The sequence below is a fragment of the Cotesia typhae genome, unplaced genomic scaffold (assembly GCF_013202065.1).
Source record: "Cotesia typhae breed Kobodo isofemale line unplaced genomic scaffold, CoteBio_Ctyphae scaffold_152, whole genome shotgun sequence".
Taxonomy (NCBI): Eukaryota; Metazoa; Arthropoda; class Insecta; order Hymenoptera; family Braconidae; genus Cotesia; species Cotesia typhae.
The window spans coordinates 2,986,313-3,010,332 of NW_027423776.1; the positions used below are offsets into that span (position 1 = coordinate 2,986,313).

General features: G+C 27.8%; 1 protein-coding gene across 13 annotated transcripts in view; it reads right to left on the reverse strand.

Moving 5' to 3' along the window:
- The window catches only part of Raskol (Ras GTPase-activating protein raskol), a 60,965-nt gene that overhangs the window by 25,220 nt on the left and 11,725 nt on the right, over positions 1–24,020 (reverse strand). For 2 of the 13 annotated variants that reach the window (XM_074255591.1, XM_074255585.1), the window contains exons 2-7: positions 23,543–23,655; positions 21,618–21,659; positions 20,726–20,912; positions 16,279–16,404; positions 11,947–12,012; positions 3,852–3,929 (exon numbers count right to left, since the gene is read on the reverse strand). In XM_074255591.1, coding sequence (XP_074111692.1) covers positions 3,852–3,929; positions 11,947–12,012; positions 16,279–16,404; positions 20,726–20,912; positions 21,618–21,659; positions 23,543–23,655 — 612 coding nt within the window. Of the gene's footprint in view, positions 1–3,851; positions 3,930–4,839; positions 4,898–7,622; positions 7,976–11,946; positions 12,013–16,278; positions 16,405–17,991; positions 18,142–20,725; positions 20,913–21,617; positions 21,660–23,542; positions 23,656–24,020 lie in introns of those variants that run through there. The other 11 variants (XM_074255593.1, XM_074255586.1, XM_074255588.1 and 8 more) reach the window with 10 other exon arrangements.

Genomic DNA, 24,020 nt, shown 5'->3' on the forward strand with positions numbered 1-24,020 from the left:
CATATTTATGTATGTATGTATATGTATGTTTTATGGGTAGAGAGTGAAGAAAAAATAAAAAACAAGATGGAACTAAAGAAAAAATGGTTTTTTTGCCGGTCGGTGTCTAGACTGAAACACAACATACAACAATATTCACACTGTGAATATCATTAGAATATTGGCATGAGAATCACTGAGACGTGTCGCAGCATAAGTTGAAGGTGCTCCATTCTAAGTATCCGGATGTCTTCTCTCACGATACACGAGGCAAGACACACCTATTGATATTACTACGTTTGTATTTATACTTAAAATTTTAGTTTTGTTAAACATGAAGTATGTAGTACAGTAGGTATGTAATGTAAGGAAAAAATAGTAAAAAAGTTAACTGAACCGGATCGGTATATCTGCAATTGACACACGTGCTGTAACAACATATGATGATTATATATATTACGATGTATATGTATACAGACAGGAAATAACGACCCGTTAGATTTATTTAACGATAACTAATATTTCCGGAGTCGAGCTTTTGACTGACAAACTCTTCTAATAATTAATACTTAAAGATATTTTTGGATAAATTTTTGTACAGACATTATTAATAAATTTTTATGTGTGTTTATAAAAACAATTCTATTTATAATTATATACATTAAGATTGGGTGGAGTGTATGGTATTAAAGTATGTAATAGACTATAGTAGAAGAAAAAAAAATAAATGAATAAAGAGGGAAGAATGAAAGAAGTGATGAACACGTGAGAATCTTTTTTTAAAATAGTTGAATTATGGATGAGGAGAGTAGTTTTAAATAAAAGAATATACTTGTGTAGTATAGTAAAGAAAAGCGAATTCGTGACATGGACTAAGGACTAAAGAAATGAGAGTTTAAAGAGAAGAAAAGACTACGGATGTTTGTCCGCGACGCAAATTCAAGCAAAAGATAAAATAAAAAGTTAAGAGAGAAAAGAAAAGAATAAAAAATAACGAAAAGAAGAAGAAGGAAAGAGAAAGGTTTAAATAAAGGGAGAGAGAGAAAGAGTTAAAAGAGGGTACAAAAGGAAAGGAAGAAATACGTGACTGTGCAACCACGACAAGGAGTAGTAGACATGCTCGGCTCCAAACGAGTTCCAAGATGTTTAATTCGTGCAAGATTTTAAGTTTTAAAAGACTTCAAGACAAGTTGATTAAAGAAATTTATTCGGAAAGAATTGAGAAAAAATAATAATTCTTGCATGATAACAAATAATCAAGTAGTATAGCTCAACAATAGATTATCGTGTTAAAGTACGATAAATGTTTTGTTTGTGGTTATTTTTATTTATTTACTTATTTGTTTTATTTTATTTTATAGTTTCAAGTAGAAAGCCGTTGGAGAAGGGAATTTCTTACGAGGTCGTATTTCTCTTGGTTCTCACCTCTTGCAACGAAAATACGTGGGAAAGAACACTCGATTAGTTTACTGTTGAATTATTGTACTCTATATTTTTCTATAATGGCCGACAATCATATTGCGTTAATTGTTTTATTATTTCAATCAAATTAATTATATCAATTCATATTTGGTCACGTATTAAATAAAAACAATGATTTAGACGGTCAATGATCTTATGCATTCAAGATAAGTAAGGGACAAACCTTATATGATGGTTCCACCACCTTCTTAGGGAGCTAAAGAGGCTCCATTAATGGAAGTGTTCGTACGTTCACAGAATATTTTTTTTATTTAATCAATCAATATTTTTGATGTTTTAAACATGACTGCATTCAATCTATCCAAATGTGCAGTGCATGATAATTTGTTAAAAAGTAATTAATTTACGTTTTGTTTTATTTTATAATTTCTTTCTATCTTTCTGACTACATAATTAACTTTATGTAGTTTTTAGCCTCTACGAGATGTTAATTAAAAAAAAAAAAAAAAAAGAGAGAGAGAGAAAAATGTCTTCATTGGAAAAATAATTAGTTTGTTCCCTGATAACAGACTTTCTCTTCTCAAAGTTATAGTTCAGTAGTTATGATCAGTTTGACGTTCAGTTAATGTCAAATTCTTGTCTTACGATTACTTGGAATCTGTATTAAAGATACAATTCAGATAGTCAAACTGATGGAAAGCTTAGATGATTTTTATCTTCTGAAATTTGATTCCGAATTGCATGCAAAAGGTTGAAATGTTAAAAATACTTTTTGAATTCTAATTTATTGAAGTCGAAAACTAGTGAGAACTTTGTTAACTTTTTGACTTTTGATTGGCAGTAAATTAACTTCAGTGTGCAATCAAGTTTAATCAATATTGTTGATAATAACTTCAATTTCAGTTGAAGAAAATTTAACAAAATATTAATTGAGCTTCTGAATCAAGACAGACTAAAATTATCTTGATAAAAGTAAAAATTTTCTTGCCACAAAAATTTCGATTTTTTTTAAAAAAAAATATCAATATAACAGCTTACAACATATTTATATGCAATTTGTTGCTGATAAACTAATTACCTGGAAAAACTACGGCCGTAATCTGAAAGTAAGTTGCTAGAGAAAGTTACTATCATTTTGCTAGTAAATAAACTTGATCAATAGATATAAGAAAGGTACTTTTAAATTGACACTTGAAGTCATATAAACTAACGCTACCAACCAATTACAATCTTTTGCATTGATCTTAGCATCTAACTATTATTACTGATAGTCGATAACATTGAATAATTGTAAGCACCTATGTTACCGACCGTTCATACAGTAACAATTGGTACAAAAGAATTCTGGTCGATAAAATATTAAAAAGTACCCTGATAGCCACCTTACCTATAAGTTACTGTCAATCTATCCGCAATTTGAAGCAAACTTGACGGAAAGAGTTGGCAAAGCGAGCGATTACCTATTAGTTACCTATAACTTACTCTGCAAATAGACGTCAAAACTTGTTGTACAAGTATTTCCTTCAAATTGTAGTAAAGTTGAAAGGAAATTTAACTACAAGTTTGATTGTTAACTTGTATTCAAGTTGCGGCCGTAGATTTCTGTCAATTTGCTTACAACTGTTGTTGAGTGAAGAATTACCGCCAACTTGATGTATAACTTAACCGTAACTGCTGGGAGTCAACACTTACTGAGAAAGCGCTGGCTATCAGGGTAATCCTGATAGCTAAGTTGGTCACAACTTTCCCGCAACTTGTCACCAAGTTGGTAGCAAGTCTTGAAAATGCACTAGGTTGGTGTCAACTTGTTCACCAAGTTGTCAGCAAAAACTGCTTTTGAAACTTTTTCACACCAAGTTGACGACACGTTTCTCAAGAAATTGGGCGACAAATTGCAGCAGTAGATTGGTCTTCTTTTTCTCAGAAATTTGTAGCCAACTTGATGCCAACAATTATAAATTCGCAACTTGACCGAAAGTTGTCGCTAAGTTGGTGGCAACTATCTGACACCAACTTTGTTGGTCTGAAGCCCTGGCTATCAGGGAAAATTCAAAGATAAAACTTAAAAATTTACCTCAATAAAATAATTCACACGTTCCAAAAAAAATAACATATTTATACGTGAAAACTAATTATTGTTTTATTTTTTCATATCCGGCTTAAAGTTTTCCCTCGTTTTCTATAACTGAGTTGTTCTATAGGACAAACAATGGTGAATTATAAAGTCATAGCCTTTCTCATTAAAATCGTACGGTGCGTCACTATATAAGACATATGTTTGTCCTATGAACATGTATATACTGTTTATTCCGATGCGTGGGGTGCTGTATGCTTATAAGTATAAGTTTAAGATACATTAAAGGTCTTGGTGGGTGTCTTTAGTACAGAAAGTGAAAATTATAATTATAATGAAATATTTGTATGTTTAATTGAAACTGCAATGAGCTTACCTCGCAAATTTTTACAACTCACGTTATATTGAGAGAATTGAGAGTAATTTCGAGGCAGTGATTTAGTTTTTAGCTTACCTGAAACAGACAAAAAAAAACCATAATTACAATTTGAACGTTTAATTATGTTTGATGTAGAAAGTAAAATTTTATAACTCGCTTGGTACAAGGAAATGCACCAAATGGTACAAGAGTTTGATTTAAGCGAACACGTTTCTCGTGTAAAAAGTACAATATTTTTTTGCGATGTCAACGTATAAATTTAATGGGTTCGGTGACCATAACTGAGAACACGCGCTCCAATTCCCCTCTACTTTGAGTTAAGTCTTTGAGTTAACTTTGTACGGGACCATCAAACATTTCTGACAAAGAAATGATTTTATATACGAACCTTATCTAACATGTCAAAAATAAATAAATCTATACTTTATAGTTTGATGCATACTAAAAAAAAATTATGAAATTTTAACCTAATTAAATTCAATTTACGGCTAGTTTCTATATGGTAATATCTGTAATTAATTCATTGCAATAATAGGTGTATAAATTAAATTCGATTACAATATTCTAATAAATTAGGAGAAATTTATTGCTATTAAAATTAATGAAGTGCATTCAAAAAATGTTGTAAACATTTCTTAGGTAATAAGTTATCTACTTTACTACATCATTTTTACAATATTTTAATAATTATAAATTAGAAATGTTAGTTGAGGTAATTAGTCGTTTTGTCATCAATCAACCACTATCATTTATATAATTAAGATGAAATAATATATTAACGCCGCTTTAAACTACTTAATGGTTACTATTTGCGTGCAGACCATTAAAAATATAAGTACCGACACATAACGGATTGTAGTATATACTTATTTGGTTGTCAAAGCTGTTGACAATCTCGTCATAAAATACTGTTAATAATTTTATAATATATTACTGTTATTATTATTGTTATTAATTTATAATATTTATTAGATCAATAACTTACGACTTTTACTATGCGAAGAATGTTTGATATATTTATTTTTCATCTTCAAATTGTAAATTTCAATTAGAGCTGGCAAAATTAAATACGTGATATATCACTTATGTAAATCACTAATTATTGACAGTGCTGGTAAATTAATAAGATTTTAGACTAGTAAATGTATAACAATATAAAAATAAACATAAATATAGAGTGAATAGTCAGACCGCATGTCAGTAATGGACTGCGTAAAACTCGGCGTCAAGTGGAGGTTGTATAAATGATATGAGTAAATATTAATGCCATTCCCATATAATATTATTACATTATGTAGTCACAGTGTATGCGTATGCGGTACTTGACTGCGTGCCACAGTAGTTAAATGAATAAATGTATATATTTCGCCCTCATATGTTTCTGACAATCCCCCACGCAAGGTGTAATCATCAAAGCGCGACTTCATAGTCATAAATATTATAGGGTACTACAATTTATATTATTATCACATTACTGTCAGCGTTTAAAAACTCGAATTTTTTTTTTTTTTTGTTTATTGAAATACTTCAACAAAAAGTATTGTTATCATAAAATTGCGTTTGTACTACACGCCCTCATCTGTATCATCGCGGGTGATTGCATTGTAGGCGCGGAACCTGTTTGGAATATTTATTCAATTTCTGTCGCGTAAGTGTAATTACTTTCATAACTTATATGTATATATATAGTTATTGCAAAAAATGAAATGTAATAATTATAGACATGAAGTTAAAATTATAAATAGGTGAAATAATAATTTGCTAATGAAGAAAAATGTACAATACAACTTATTGCTTATTATTGTGAGCCCCTCTTTAAACCTTTATGTGATTAGCAAAGAATATAAATTGAAGCGCGATTTTGGCGAAAAAACGATTACTTTTTATTTAAAGTACTAAACGGTTGATGGCTCGCTTCTCCAGGCTTACAAGAAAATTCGTTAATGTTTCTCAATAAAAAGATTTTTTTTTTAACTTTACATCAGCATTTACCGTTAATTGATTTTAATTTCATTGAAATGCCTTATGAGTTTTTATTATATATACGAAAAAAAATTTTTTTCACCTTTGTACATGGACATCTTTATAACCATCATCGAGATTTTATTAAATTTAATAATAAATTAGTCAATTAAAAATGGAATTGTGACATTTCACTTGAATAAATGTGATTTAAAAGCAATCAATTTAAAATAAAAACTTGATAATATTAGAAGCTAAAATTTTCACTAAAATATGATACATCTCGCTGTATGAATTTGGAGTATTCAATTTCTTTGATAACTTTTTCAGTTTAGACATTAAAAAAAAAAACGTTTGTTCATTTCTTATATATATTAATTAAAATTTATATCGACGATTTATAATTTTATAAATAAAATTAATATCGACGATAATTATCTAAAGAATATAATAAGTTTAAGAATTTTAATCAAGATTCGATACAAATAATACACCGAAAGAAAAATTTCTTGACTGGAGAACAAAATTATTGGCTCAAGAAAATTTTCGGGTGCCTGAAGGAAGACCGAAGTAAAAATTTATCTTGAAATTCTATTCTTGGTGAAAGTAATTTTTTTCTTAATTCAAATTATCATAAATACTTGATACAACAAATTTTTATATTTGATCAAGATTTTTAGATACTTTAGGGAAGCAACGCCACCTACAGAACAAGAAGATTTTCTTGGCTTAAATAAATTTTCTTGGATCAAGATACGTATTTCTTAAAGCAAGAGAATCAATTTTATTGGAATAAGTGCAATTTCTTGTGTCAAAAAAATTTTTTTTCACTCAAAATTAAAGGTAACTTCATTAAAATAATAATTTTATTCTTACTGGTCTACTTTTCCACTTTCGAAAAATTGATTTTTTTTTAATTTTTTGAAAATTAATATTTTTATAAATATAATCTCAAAATTTTAGAATGACCTGAGTGTTTAGAATGCATGTAATTTTCTACACCCCGGATATTACTACCTGAGTACAATTTATTTAAAGGGAAAAAAAAAAAAAAAAAAAAAAAACACGTTTTTCTCGAAACAACCTTTTTTAGCCTTGCATGAGTTGATTCTAAGAAAGTACGGAACCGATCCTTTTGAAATTTTGATCACATATCCCTAATATGTATGAGTTCATCCGGATCTACGATTGTCTCAAAATTTTAATTTTTACTATATTTATTATACGAAAATTAATGAAAAATCTTTTTTTTTTTTTTTTTCCGAAAAAATCCGACATTTCATTAATTATGTTTAAAGGTTAATAGAGATAATTCCAAACGAACTTATACTGTTCTACTTCGTCTAATGCTACTACTTGTACTTCGTCTAATAATTAATTTCTTTATTTCTGATGATACGTTTCAAAAATATGGCTTACGCAACTCACTTGCCTGCTCTTTTAAAAGTTACCCGTGACTAACATTTTTGTGTATCGAAAATGTTTAAAAAAAAAAAATTTTTTTTTTTTATTTCGAGAATCTATTCATCAAGCTCTCCAACTTTTATATCAATATCTATCATAGACACTTAAAAATTAAAAAATTAAAAAAAAAAAGCGCATTTTTTTAGCGCGGAAAGTAAATTAATCCCTTGGCTAAAATTTTCTACAAATAAACTATCTCTTTTTACTAAAAAGTTATTTACGAATAAAGAAACAGAAATCCTTTTTTTTTTCTCATTCTACTCTGAACTTTAACTGAATTCCGAAACAAGGATCAATGCAATAGTTAAATTTCAATAAAATAATTGACAATTTATGATATACCTGATTCTGGTTCGTCTGTATCAGCACCTCGAAGACAAGAGTGAAAACTACGTGAGAGTCGTCGACCCCCCGGTGATGTCGCTTCATTAGTCACCGCGGGATTCATATTGTTTTTACGTACTTCCAATTTATGATTGCACAATATTTAGCAATATAAAATAAAACACTCGAATAGTCTCGTTAGTCACTTTATCAATTATTATTTTAGGTAATTCAATATTCATAATTTTCAATATTTTATAAACAAGGAAAACAGAAAACGGAAGCTCCTTTTGTTGGTTGTCATCCGAAACCAAATACCGGACGTAGTAGTAGTCTACTACCTGCTTGTGCTTCCGGTAAGTCTTTTCAGAAGTTTAAGTACCATGACCTTTCGTGCACGTGTAGCGCGGAAGACGATAAAAAAAAAGAGATTCAAAGAAAAAATATCGTTTATTTACAAAAATAAAATTTAAATAAACATCTATAATTTTATATCTTTTCTTTATCTATATAATTTTCTTCTCTAATCAAACGATGCTTCAAATGTCATATCAGAATTTTAAAATGTCATAGTGATAGATAATTTGTAGCATTTATAATACAACATATATAAATACAGTGATAACTGATTAGCGTTATGGTAACGATATTAAACATACTCATGTAGTAACACTTAATATCGTCTATTATTTACTTTTTTCTCAAGGCTATTCGACGAAACATTAATTGATATATCATCAGCATAGAGTGATAGCGTTTTCAGTCAGTGTAAACCGACATCCGGTAAATAATGTGACCGCTCTGTGCTCTGTCTAGTTCGTTTAAATAAATCAACTCATATGGTGTAGTGGGCGTTGCCTTTTTTTTACTCATCAGTCCTTTACGAATTTATCTAAGCTATATCATTTGTTTGTGTGATATAGCATATAGCCAACGCTTTAAATTAGTATATATAAGTACATATATTATTGGAGTAAGTAAGTGTAAGAGAGCTGAATGGAAACGCACATGAACCAGCGGGGTCTCTTTCCCTCTTTTTATGTTAGTTTTTTATCTTTTTTTCAGGTATTTTTTACTGTTTACCACCTGGACTGTGAACATGCGGCAGCAAAACAGGTGCAAACCTCCTCGGCTCCATGTGTTTAAAGGGATGCCAATATCTTATCCGTATCCGTATCATTTTTAGAGCTCATTGATAAAATAAATTTTATACTTTAATATTATTTCTCGTATTGCGGAAATACTAAAACTCATCGAGACTGCACGACGACAGAGCAATACCATTTATTATTTGATATGATACAAATGTGAATAGATATAGTCTTTGAACTCAATACAAGAAATTCACTCTTTGAATATAAATATGTGTGTACGTCTTATGATACTACTCCGATTTCAAAGGAATGTATTCAAATACAATTGTCAACCTCGTAAAGAAAAAAAAAGTCTCTCAATTTCTTTTGTAATATATAACTTTATACAAGTAAATTTTCTTTTGTACATGTGAATACAATACTCTTTACAAAATAAGAACGAAAACTCGAAACATCAACTTAGAGGCGAGTTCTCTTGCACAAAACACCAAGGACACCGCGTCCAAAGCGAGTATACGTACTCCAAAAAAAAAAAAAAATGTATATATATAATAAATAAGGTATGAGAATGTCACGATTTTAAAAATTTTCTTCTGTTAATCTTCATAATTGAATTTTTTTTTTTTAAATAAATGACCAATAAGTGTTATCTGGATTATCGGGAATACAATTATAATACTTAAAAGACTTTATGTTTGATGATCAATAAAAACAATCAATATTATAAATATCACGAAATAATTTATGATTACATCACTCACTTTTAATTTATCACAGATATTTTTTTTTTTTTTGATAAAATATTAATTTAAAATAATAATTGTAAATTGAAAACAAAGTTAAATGAATTATTAATTGTATCAGCGCACGTTAGTCCACTCGTATCCAAGCAAAGTTGAAACTAGACTGTTGAAACTTGTGGTTGGTGTACAACAAAAGTGGGAGACGTATGTTGCCGAACTGAACCGACTGAGCCGACGCATCGTATCGTTTATGCGCCTGTACTAACATACAAACCTACAGCATTATTACTTTTACACATGTTTAAGTATGTATACATGTGTATTTGTATACAATGTTACATTAAATGTATTTGTTACATTCGTTGAAAATATGTACAATACCAGCACTTGAAGCGTCCTCTGATATGATGGTTTATTGCACGATTGTAAATAAAAGCTTTCACGAATTACCATCCCTGACATATTTCATTTGAGAATCAACTTACATGAACAATAGTAGACACTACATGTGAATATAATTGTAATTGTTACTCTGATTATTGTCTACAGTCTACTGTGTAATTATTCATGTGTATAGTAGTGGTGATAATAACATGGTCGTGTTACCACTAGTATACCGTTTCGATCTTTTTTTTTACTCTTTTTCTTTTTTTTATCAATAGGAATAATTTAGTTTTGTTCTAATTATCTGACCTATCTTTTTGATGGTTTACCGCGTTTATGTTATTGACACATATCCATATGTATAGGTGTACCTACATCTATATAAAAAGTATTAAACAGACGCCCTAGTTGTGAGTCTACATTGCATATATAATACTATAAAATGTACGGTTATGGCGAGCACTATTTTTAGAGCATCGTGTGCATCATGACGGTCCACTACGCTGTGTGCCATCGTTTAATACCATTTTTTTACGCTCGAATTATCGAAAAAACAATATTCAATAATGATTTTTTTCAATTCACGGAGCTTGACATTGAATTATTTTAGTACTTTTACGTACATCGATTGTGTAATACGATCTTATCAGATTGTTTACTTGTTTACTAATATTATTATTCATATTTTATAGATAAAAGCTATAAGTATTAGGGGAAATATTGTACACAATAGGCTGTATGATAAAAATCGGAGTAATTTTTTTTTCCCAAAAAAATATTGTTCAGAAAATCTAAAAAATGACTCCGTCACAAAGACAGCTCTTAATTTTAATATTAAGAAGTTCCTGATTTCCTATTTAATTAACATGGAGAAATTTTTAACCTTTGAAATTTTGTAACATTAACCGCTGTTCAGACTAACGAGATCAGCAAAAATTTTTGTAGAGAATTAAATGCTCTACAAAGAGGTCCTTATAAATTTTTCTTAAATTTACTTCGTTAAAAATTATTCGAGATTAAATTTGAACTTAATAGAAATTGTGAGTTTTTTTTTTTTTTTTCGATTTCTTGGCAAATTAATCGGACTCTTTCGAAAATGCCGTTCTAAATTATTTTTGTTGAAGTATTTTTAAAATTCCATAAATATTTCGATTGCATGGTGATAATAGTTCTGTTAAAAAAACTATGTTTTAAAAACTTTTGATTGATTTGGAAAATAAATATTAATTTTCATTTTATTTATTTATCTCACATTTATTATAGCTATAACATTTATCTATTCTATTCTTATAAAAATATGTTTCATATATTTTTAAACGATATTTATGATTTAATTACAATATTTGGGTTTTAAAATCGTCGATTATTATTAATCATCAACAATGTATCAAATTTATATTTCTGAGCTCGGAGGCATCGAAAAAGTTCTAACAATATTACATTTAATCTTGTTGATCTCAATAGAATTTTTTAATTAGTAACAATTGTTTAAAATAGTTTTTTTTTTTTTTTTTTTTTTAACAAAACTACCATTATAATCCAATCGAAATTTAGAATCTCAAAAAGACTTAAAAAAGAAAATTTTAGAGTAAGTTTGGTAAAAAGTATTATTAATTCACCAAAAAAAAAAAAAAACCTCAAAACTCACAAAGTTTGGTAAGTTCAACTTTAGCTTAAACAATATTTTCAGCGCATTTTTTTGAAAGAAACAAATATTTGATTTTTCATACAACCTAATATGAACAGAGTTAAAATTCTTCCACCATTACATTAAAAAATTGTTGACAATTATTTTAAGTACAAAAAGAAAACAATTTTTTTTTCTGTGTACAATTGTGAGAGTAATGTTTTCTGTATTTTAGTGTTTAAATTATTCCGTAGGAAAAAAAAAAACGGAAATATAAATTATCCAGAATGATTTCTTAGAGCTGTGACTTTGTATTCCATTATTAGGTAACACGTAAATAATTAAAAAGATAAAAAAGTAGTACGAAAAAGAAAAAAAATACGTAACGCGTTTTAAGAGGACACGGTAAGTTTTATAACTTACTTAATAACCATTTTTAGAAAAATAAAGCTATTTAACAAAAATTGATGTAGAAAGACAGAGCAAGTGCTTACCTTTACTACTGTCCTCATTTACAGGTGGAGGAAACCCTCGAGGTAAGGATAAAGACTTTAACTCACCTGAAACAAAATAATGTTATAATTAATAATGTAAATTAATGTATTGGATGATGGCAACTGAATATTAAAAAAATTAATTTGAGTAATCAACAAAGATTATGAATTTGATGCAACAAGTTCTGTTGTATATAGTTATGCAACTGTACACGCGTCTATTCAACAAATCAACGTTGGGTTAGTAATGCTTGTTACACTAAGTTGAAGAGCAACAACACGCAGTAAACGTATACAGACCGTATCTTTATAAGCTATTGTTTGTCCTGTAACGAGAATCAGTGACAAAAAGTATTAAAATAACCTAGACAAAAAAATTATTTTTACGGTACTTTTCATTTCTGGAAATAATTTTTTAGATTACTGTGTTAAATATGCATAACGTTTTTTGCATACTTACAAAATGTGTATGATTAAATAGAACACAGCTGAATTGATTAATTAAAAAGAAAAAAAAGTTTATCTTTATTTTGTGATTGAATTATCGATTAATTTGTTCTTGAGATATTCTACGCACGACAAAACACTAATATAAAGCTAGACTTAAAATAGACAAAATTGCTTACTAGAACCTCAAAATGTAGAAATTCGATGAAAACATGGCTTAAACATCAGTGTGACACTAATGACTTCCCAAATTTTAGCAATTTCTATTTTCATGGCAATTGAAAAAAATATATTACGGTAATCTTCACACTACATATAGTCTGTGTGTTTTTGCTTTTTTCCTTACTCAATAATATTATACTATTATAATATAATACTAGTTTATATTAACAATTTCTAAAAATTATGAGTCTAAGAATTTTCAAATTTTTGAAAGTAATTGTAAATATAGCATCCTATGAAATATCAGTTTTTTACAAAAATCTAGCAATCCATTAAATCCAAAAGCGCAATTTTTTCACTCTTCTCCGATACTGTTTGTAAAAAAATGTCATTTTTAATTGCAATTATCTCGCGCTTAGTGATTTCAAATTTTAAAAAGAAAGGTATTGTAATATCCTCAATAAGTATACGAAAATTTAGAATTTTCAAAAACTGGACTCTATATATAATCTTAATAGACTTAGATACAATATAAGTATGTACACTCATGGTCATTAATTTAAGTATGTATTTAAGTTTACTGGAAAATAGCCATTTGTAAACTCGAACGTTTATAAACTATAAATTTGAAAATTAGTCGCAAATAAAAAATGATATTAATGAAATTAGCAAAATGGAAATTTCACCAAATGTAAATTCAGTCATTTATAAAATAGCGAAAAACAAAAATCTGTAGCTACTTGAATTTGCCCAATTCTTACGGCTGAAACTTATAAAATTAGCCGACTGTGAACTTTACAAATTGTATAATTAGCCGTTTTTAAACTTTTTATAACTTTTGAATGGGTCCGTCGAATCTGCTCTAATTTTCAGAAAAACTAAATTTATGGAAGTCTTTTTAGATGCCTCAAATAGTTTTTTGATCCGTTAATCCGTTGAAGAATTACGAGAGATTTAGAAACGGCTAATTTTACATTTCACAAAGTTTACAATCGGCTAATTTTATAAGTTTCTGCAGTAAGAATTTGCTAAATTCGCGTAGCTACAGATTTTTGTTTTTCGCTATTTTATAAATGATTGAATTTATATTTGGTGAAATTTCAATTTCGCGAATTTCATTAATATCATTTTTTATTTGCCACTAATTTTACAAATGACATTATCAACTGATTTCCAAATTTCGAGTTAATAAACATTTTAGTTTACAAACGGCTATTTTCCAAGAATATTAAACACATACTTAAATTAATGACCGCGATTGTAGAATATATAATGAGCATATATATAATATATACTATAGATCTACTATATATAATCTTAATAGACTGCAAACTTGGAAATTTTATAAACATTTATAATATATGTCAGTTTATTGTAAGCTGCATGTAGTACTATTTTCAAGCCACAAATTGAAATTGAAAGAGATAAGAGTAAATACTCAATAATGTCCACTAACAGAAAATTTTGTCGAGTTGCCGCCTCTTTAAAATGAATAGCATTCGTGTAAATACGTATGTAAATTTAAGTAACGTCATTACATCTACATAATATTCTATGGCGACAACTACCGTATTTAGATGAAAATGAGAAAAAGATGATTCATTCAAAAGATTCATGAAACTTCATTATTTTTGTTCACGTTCCCACATTGTTCCCCTTTGCTCATTTAAGTTATTCATGCAAGCGTTATTAATAGATGCAGTAATTTTTTAAATTTATGATAATTACAAGTTAATGATCAATGGAATAACTGAAATATAACATTTACTCATTTTACCATCCGATTTGATTTTTTTGACAAGTAATACAATTAGTAATTTTGATTAAGTATGTGCACAAACGACAGTTTAGAATAAAGATTTCAGTCGTTTATTTAAAATAGCTCCATGAAATTACTAAACGCCAAATAATATAGTACAAGCTCGATTATCGGAAGCCAGATTGAAAACAAATAGTCTAAGTTATAGAACATTTTCAATCTTTAAGTGGGATCTTACGAACATGTCTAAAAATAACACAAAATAATTGGATCAAAGTAACAACTCAAGATTAAATTAATAAAAATACATCGTGCGAAAGAATTCACATAATAAAAATTTAACGTATTGCATTTCTTTTCTAAAAATGAACACCGGTATTATTTTAACATAAACTATAAACGAGTATATATTTTTAAATAAATAGAGGTATCAAATGAATGATATGTTTCAACGTAAACTTTTTGATAATAAAACACACAACTATATTTACTTAATTATATACCATGAAAGACTACTCAGTTACATATTATAATGTAATATTATTTTTATCTCTGCTACAAGCTACAACATGAAAAAATCAATGACAAGCATTAACTGATGAAAGTATATGATGTATACTAGGAATTTTTATAATTAATTATTTTTTATATATAAGCTATTTTGATTTGACACGAAAACTAAAAGTTAAAATTTATTGCAAATTGTAACTATTGTACTATTTAACAACAATAAATTAAAATTTTAATACGTCTTTAAAAATTAGCCAATGATGAAATTTTTGTACAGTACTACACAGAAAAAAATTATCTTAAATCAAGCGAAAAATTCTTAAACCAAGAAAATAATTTTAAAGAGTTTCATTGTCTTGGATCAAGACGAAAAATTCCTGAATCAAGTAAAATCTACTTAAAACAGGAAGAATTTCTTAATTTAAAAATTTTTTTATTCAAATCAAGAAGATGAAATTCTTCAAAATTATTTACTTGATTCAAGTAAATTTTTTTTTTCTGTGTAGTTTTTACGATTATTGACATACTTGAGGTAAACGTTATTAAGAATTTATTGCAAATAAAATCAATTGTAGCCCTTAAAAATATTGAATTGAAAAAGTCTTATTTTTTTAATATTCTCACAATAATATAATAACTAATCAGGTGAACGTCCGCTTTATTTGACGTTAAAAACGGGACTTTTTCCTGTGTACAGCCGCTCCACTTCCGGAGTACCGGATGTATTAAGTCGCCAGATTGTCCGGATTCAAATTACCCTTTATAGTAGATGTTTACATAAGATTGAATCCTTTTTTCGTTCAGCTTCGATCGTTAAAATTTAAAAAGTTTAATAAAACTGACAAAAACTTAGCTGCGTTGCGGCATACATAAAAATATCACTGGCTCATTTCCAAGAGTCGATTGTGGATACATAAGCATGAGAAAATCGTAAATTTGTGTGCGGCACAATAACTGTGAGCCAAAAGCGAAACAGAAAGAGAAAGATATAGATTAAGATACGAAAGACAGAAGAACGCTAAACGGAAAGAGGGGGCGGGTTAAGTGGGACGAGGTGAAAGAGAATATCAATTTTCTCCAAAGCTTTTCATCTATTTTTCATTATTTTACTTCCTGTATCATTGCAATACTCTACAGAGTATAAAATACTCACTTTGCCTTTACAAAGGCAATTTAACAAAAGATAATATTATTTTATTATTATATAAACTTTTATTATTCTTCCTATCTACATCAACTCCACAATAATTCAATTCTTAGATTCACTTTCTATAAAATTAATCATTCCAGAATTCTTTCCTTATTATTTTCATTTATTTCTTCATCATTTTTAATATATTAATCTATAAAAAGAAGCTATAACTTCCGCTCTAATAGATACATAAAAAAATTTAATCAATAAAAAAATGTCAAAGGTAAAAAAATTATTTAAATTATAGTAATGCATAACTTACAAGGTGGTACAGGTAAATTTGTATCAACTTTACTATTCGACAGACATGATAAATCAGGATGCATTGTGTGTCGTTGTTGACGATAACCTTTAGCTGGTAGAGTTCTGGCTTTTCTCACAAAAGACGCTGTTGATAAGATTTCAGGTTAATTCATTTTATTTATTTTCATTTGTATTTTATAATAAATTACTTAAATGTAATATTTATATACATTATTAAAAATAAAAAATAAAAACGTATGACAAGAGAAAACAAAAATAAATTGTTAATTTAATTTTAAGTAAATATAAACAATTCTGAGCATAGTAGTTGAGAAACACTGTTGCTTATCTCGAATTTATTATCGGTAAGGAAATACGGAAATTCAACTTTTAATCACCATCCGTTTTAAATGGTCATCATGATCATTCACTCCAAAATGATTTCAATGGTTTCGCTAAAAATATTCAATTTTTACCAACTGTAAAATTACATTTTTCTCAATATATTTTGCTAAATCTAAACAAAAATTGTTTAAAAAAAATAACATTTAATGTTTTTGTTTCATTTCTCAATAAATGCAAACCATGAGTGAGTCATTCTTTAAAGGTTTACGTAGGATGAACAAGACACTAGTTGAAAAACATTCAGGTAACACTTCCTTGTGTTTTATTATTCATTTAGTTCCTAGCAAAAATAAATTGCCAATCTTCAGCAATCAAATGTTTATTTTAAACAATTTTTATACATAAATATTCAAGTACTTGAATTATTTTTTTTAGTATCAATAGACCCATTATTCTCTACTGTGACTCATTGTTAATACAAAAAAATAATACTGTCAATTTTTCAGTGGTTACCACATCAACTTTCATTTTATTTAGTTTTAGAACAAAATAAAGACTATATGTAATATTTATCTATTATAAAAAGAAGCCATCAAGACTTTTAACAATAAATGATCTGATGCCGCACGCTAGTATTTTGATGTTCAATTACGTCACCATATAATAAGTGTTACTAATAACATCTAAGAAATTTCGTAATCATTATTGAGTGTGACTAGAGTCAAATTATAACCTACTTAGAGTAATACGAGTACACTACTTGCATATCGTGTTCGCGTTCTATGGAGAAGACCATTGTTTGCAATTTATTACAGAGAAACTCTCATTTCACCTTAGAGTATAAACTCATCAACCAGCTATGCTCTTTAACCTTTTTTTATTGTTTCTTTTTTTCTGTTGGCGTCGAGGTTCTAAAGCTTATATATTTATTTCAGATGAAATAAATAAGAGCTTAATAATTAGTCAAAACATATTAATTCATTGCTGTTTTATCTTTGTTTCGTTTTTATTTTTATGATAATACTTAAATAAGCATCATTGACAATTTTTAGATTTTTTTAAACTAATGATTTATTGTAGAAAAAAATATTTTAAAAAATTGCACGTGAAGAAATTTAAAAAAATTGTGAGTGAAAATTTTTATAATTGTTAAAAAAAAAAAATTGAAAAATATTTACTAAATAAAAAACCATTTTTTTTTCACGATAGTTATTTTATAGACAAGCGAAAATTTTTATTAAAATTGAATAATTATAAAAAAAAAAATTAATAAGTTATATTTGTGAACTTTAAAGAATATTTTTTTACAATTTTTTTGATAAAAATTCTACAAATTTTTAAATATTTACTGATTTCAGTATCATTAATTTTTCATTATATTACTCACGATCACTTTCAGAACATGACGAATCATCTTCTTCCTCTTGATAATCAAAACTGTCTTTTCTTGTCCACCTCACAAATGAATTCCATAGTCTTCGATGACCCATTTTTTAATAAAATTATACTAAACCCAATTTGAAGAAAGAAAAAAGAAACACTTTTTCTATCAACTATATAAAAATATTTGAACAAAAACCATATGTATATCTTTAATGATTGAACGGCATTGAATCACTGATTATTCACTTATTCACTTTTTGATTATATTACACTGTACTTTAATCAATTAAAATAGCTGGAATTTAATGGTAAATAAAAAGCTGTTGCCACTTGTACTTCACAGAATATAAAATACGTATAAGCATTTGAAACATTGCTAACAGACTGGATGAGAAGCGGTTGTAAGTTTTATTTTATTTTGTTTTATCGTATCCGCAAAAGAAACGGATGACGATGCAATGACACTGTCTGTAATGACGGATAAAAGCGTTCTACCTCATATAATTCGATAAATAACGACTATATGTTTGTTGTTGGCTACTGTATACGAGGTATGGGAGCGTCTCTTTGAACAGTTCAAACTAATCAGATAAATCGGAGTAATATAATATAATACAATAAGAGATAAATGTAACATAATATAAAAATATGTTAAGCATTTTAAGTTTGTCGTTTAAATATTGACGCATGTTGCGGTTTTGAAAATTTAAAACATAATTCAAGGCTATTCAATGTATCATTGATAAAATTTCTATCCTCAGTGTTTAAATATTGTTATTTAAACACTCAACTAATTTTACTTGTTTAAATTTATTCGTGGTGTCGCTAGCTAACAGATAACTTTTATGTGGCTTTTGTAGACAGGGACAGACATTGATGGTAATGTAGAAATTAGTAGCGCAATGTCACAATCTGCCGTTCAATTATTATTCTCAGTTAGAGAAAAAATTGCAATAAAATTTGAAGGGGTAAAAACTAAAGCTGTTTTTTAAAGACCGAATGACCTAAAATATTTAGAAAATTTTTAAACTTCAATAGGATGCAAACTTTTTTTAAAATCCTTACTATGATACGGTAAGAAACGTAGAAATACTATTCCTACTTGACCTGCTGATGTTAAATTCATAAAAGAGATTGTATTGATAAACAATGCCAATTCACGAATATATACCCTGATAATCACCTTACCTATAACTTACTGTCAATCTACGTCCACAATTTGAAGCAAACTTGACGGAGAGATTTGGCAAAGCAAGCGATTACCTATTAGTTACCTATAACTTACTCTGCAAATAGACGTCAAAACTTGCTGTACAAGTATTTCTGTCAAATTGTAGTAAAATTGAAAGAAAATTTAACTACAAGTTTAATTGTTAACTTGTTTTCAAGTTGCGGCCATAGATTCCTGTCAATTTGCTTACAACTGTTGTCGAGTGAAAAATTACCACCAACTTGATGTTAAGTTAACCGTAACTGCTAGAAGTCAACTACTTACTGAGAAAGCGCTGGCTATCAGGGTAATTTAATTTATTTCAATTCAAAATTCTTTGTTTTAATTTTTTAGTTTTAAAAATCAATGCAAGATATTTTTTTTTGTTAATTGTTGTTAGGCATTTTATTGCTTTTTTCTGTATTAAAATGTTTATTGTCAGTACGTGTTGACGAGTACGAGTAATTTTTGAGTAAATTTTTTACTCTACATCTTAAATAAAAAAAAAAAAAAATAATGTAAACTTTTTGGTAGATTTTACTCACCAAGAAGTCAAAAATCAATAATTGTCAACTTAATTCAACAAAACATTAACAAAAGAAAATTTATGTCATTTGGGATCTCTTATAAATCATCTATATAAATTGAAATAATTATTATTTTTACTATCACGTAAGAAATTAAAAAATAAGTAAATAAATTTTGTGAAAAAGCATAAAAATTTACTGATTTTTGAGTACTAATTTATTTAATAAATAAAACCGAAATATAGCTAAATAACTGATTTTAGTATCATGAAAATCAATATTTTGTTAGTATAGTCTTACATCTAAAACCGTTAGTTTCAACATTGTATGTACACCTCTCGAACAAAATAATCAATTTAAATACTCTTGATGACAATTAAGGGTGTACTGTCGATACTGCAAGTATTAAATGTCAAATACAAAGTCTTGTTCAATTTACTTATAATTTTTGATCGTTTTTGATAGTTTTTCATTAATTTCAACTATCGCTTGCTCTGAATCTGGACTTTCAATTGTAGAAAGTAGTTAATATGTTATATTTCTTGATTGCCTCGATTTTATAAAAACCTGAAGGCTAAGTTTTGTACAATAAAATAAAAACTGTCATTTACTCATAAGACTTAATGTTAAACATAAAAAATTTTATAGTTCAATACTTTTTTGCCGGTTTTTTGAACATTTATTCAACGACCAAGATTACTTTCTGAAAGGGATCAATCGGAAACAAGATTCATTTGAAGACTTTAGGGCTTAGATTGTAATTTAGTTTTATCTCAGAAAAAAATTTTAACATATTCACTTTTTATTAAACTCTTTTAAATTAATAAATTATTCCATATGACAATGAAACTAATTAGAAAATAAAAAAATTTTTTTTTCACTGATTCTCGTATATATTTACTGCAGTATCTCACTCAAATATATCCAGAAATGATTTCTCTTTTTTTCTTTAGGATATTGCTATCAGTATCCATAATAAAAAACAAAATAATTTAATTTACCTATAGGAGACGCGGTGTTGGCTTCACGTAGACTAACAGTTTCTTGTTCAATGCCACCTTCGTCTTCTTCAATGAGTGGTGGCGGGGGTGCTAATGGGCGCGATTCATAACCCCAATATTGACGAAATGCTCTGGCTCCACCGTCTAAACGTACTCGCGGTAATTCTACAAACATCGCATCGCCAATCTGGAATAATTTATCATAAATTTATTATACATTATCTTTATTAATATTAATATTCAATATGCATTATTGAATTCTATATATACCATGCACTTGATATATATACCTATTATGAATCTCAAACATCACTGATATGGTAATATTAATTAATGATTATCATTTAAAAGGTATATTTAACAAATATTATTTAAGAATGAATGAAGAAGACATTAGCATGAATTGTGAGAAAGTCTAAATCGCGTACCATCTGCATATCAGTCACCATGTCACCGGACGAGTCGGTGTCAGAAATTAACCTAACTTTATAAGGATGATGTCATTAATTAAAGCTTACTATAAAATTGGATGACATATCATAGATCAACGTATTTGAGCAGGCCTATCAATTACATGCTCAAAAGGGTTTGATGAAAGTGATCGCGATCATATATAATACTATCCAATGGCAGATGTTGTGTCTTCTCTTATTTATATTAGCAGGTTAACGAGTACATTCAATAGTTTAGTCTGTGTCTACGTTACCATACGAAAACTAAATTTTACATTGAAACCTTTCAATGTTTGCACTAACACAAACATGCTCTTTGATCTATGAAAGAGCACTGACTGCATTCTAATTTTATTTTATTGTTAGTAGTCAGGAATAATAAATAATTCAAATGCTTCTACATCATGCTATTGAACCCGTAGGCTGTTGAATATACAAACCTTGTCCTGAGCCCTGAAAATGCACCCAGTACCGGCAAATAGCTGCATTTACAAGCAAAATTAAATCTAATTAGTTCAGTAAAAATATTTAAATGAAGCTAAAGAAACACATGCAATTTATATATTTTAAATAAAAACGAAAGCTTTTTTTATTGCTGATAACATTAATTATTTTTAAAAAGTTTACAATCGTAAAAATTGAGATTTTATGCAAATAAAGTTCTTGATTTATTAGAAAAATTTCGACAATCTGTTTGTTTGTCAAAGTCTAGAATAAGTAGTGGCTAAAAGTATTTGTTCGATCGAACCTATATTTCACTGATGTCAGCATCTATGTATATTTATATACTTTCTTCAGTAATAATAGGAGCTCTCAGCATAAAACTGGAAATGTTACGTAGTTTCAAGCAATATTTTTATAAATATAATTCCATACAAGTACTGATTTTAACAGTTTTTAATATTATTTTACAGTTTCAAAATGTGCATCACTTACAGAGATTATAAAAATTTCATTTCGAAACCAATTTTTCCAGTTTTTTTTTTACCTATAGTGCCCCCAGTCACTATAATTTGTATCATAAACTATATTTTTCAACTGCTTTTTATTCTATACGAAATCAAAATTTGATTTATTAGCTAGTGCTTGAATTCAATAATATATTTGAAATGGTCATCAAATATTGGCCGTTTATACAAGAAATATTTTGTATACAAGATTTATACAATAATTTTTTTTTTATTATAAAATGTCTTTAAATAAAAGAAATTGATTTCAATATAATAATCAATCATCAGTGCATATTTGTATGTTGAATAAATTAAAAAAATTTTTCATATATAAGCTTTACGACACTTAATTTAAATTAGATCATTTATTTATTAATTTGCCAAAGGCAATGAAAATAAATATAAGCTAATTCTATATCGTAATCTTAGTTAGACAGCTTTAAAAAAAAAATGAAAAATATGAAGATTTTCGATGTGATAGATTGAATTGATTCTGCTGAAAATTTAGTACGTGTTTCAGCAATATAAATGCACCAGAATAATTTACGATTCTCGAACACAGAAAGTCATGGAAACAAAATCGATTTATTTGGCTGTGACGTCACGATATTCTAGTGTTCAGATATTCTTCCAAATATTAGAAAAAATTAAATACAACAATTTAATTTCTCGTTTTCGACGCTTCTATTGCATTCTGGCTGTTTCAATATGAAAATTTATTGATTTTAACTATATCAATTAATTAGAATAGATATCAAGTAAAGTGCAAACAATTTTCATTAAAAGCTATCAAACCAATAGATAAATTAACCGTACATATCGTTATTAATGTTAATGTATTGACATAAATTCAAGCATTATTGTATAACCCATTAGTATTGAAAATGAATAAACCAAATTCCTAATAAATTGTTATCAGGGTGTTTATTAATTGAAAAAATTTCCAGAACAAAAAAAAATTAAACGATTTATAGTGCTTTCATTTATATTACAATTTCCTAATAGATATTTTGTTTGTTAAAAAAAAATCTAATGAATTACAAAATATCTAATTCTACATAAAACAAAGTGATTAGAATCTTGTATTTAATACAATAGTTCTTAGATTTCCTATACAATTGCGTTACTCTTCCTGTTACCAAACCGTAGTAAATAATTGTATCAATTAATAAAAAATTTTCTAAAAAGAATTCACTACATTAAAAGTATAAGTGATAAATCTACCATTGTCCGACAATAATTACATCAGTTTTAAATAATGTGTGATCGATTAATTCTGTCTAGACATCATAAATAATTCTAACAAAAGATAATTTTCATTCAATTAATTATTTAGGGTAAACTACCGAAAGTCCGACGTTGTCTTAACATAAAAAAATTTCAGTTAATTATTATATTAAAATTGAACAACTTACCGCCATATCCTCACTCCTGTACGCGGTGAGGGTTTGTTCATCTTGCAATAGAACACAGTAACATGGTTCCCAACATGCTTCGCCTGCAGTTTCGCTGACACAGCAGTTTGGCTCTGTAAGTGTTGAACATTTTATAATAGCCGGAATTAAACATAAAAAAAATCAAATAATGATAAATAAAATAATGATAAAATACATAGTTAACAAATCAGTGAACGAGTGTAGTGAAAGGTCGATGAGTGAATAAGATTATTGGATATTATACTCAATCGTGATACAATTTGCTATTAATTATGAAATCGCGTCGGTGGCAAACCAGCCGTGAAAGGGATTAGCTTATGGCAAACCGGTCATGAGCAAGTACGGTATACCTATAAGTATAACGTTTCATACTGCGAATTTATACACTTGTGCACGTCAATAGCAGATAAAGTTTGGTATCCTATCCGGGCGAGACAGTACTATACAGAGAAGATGA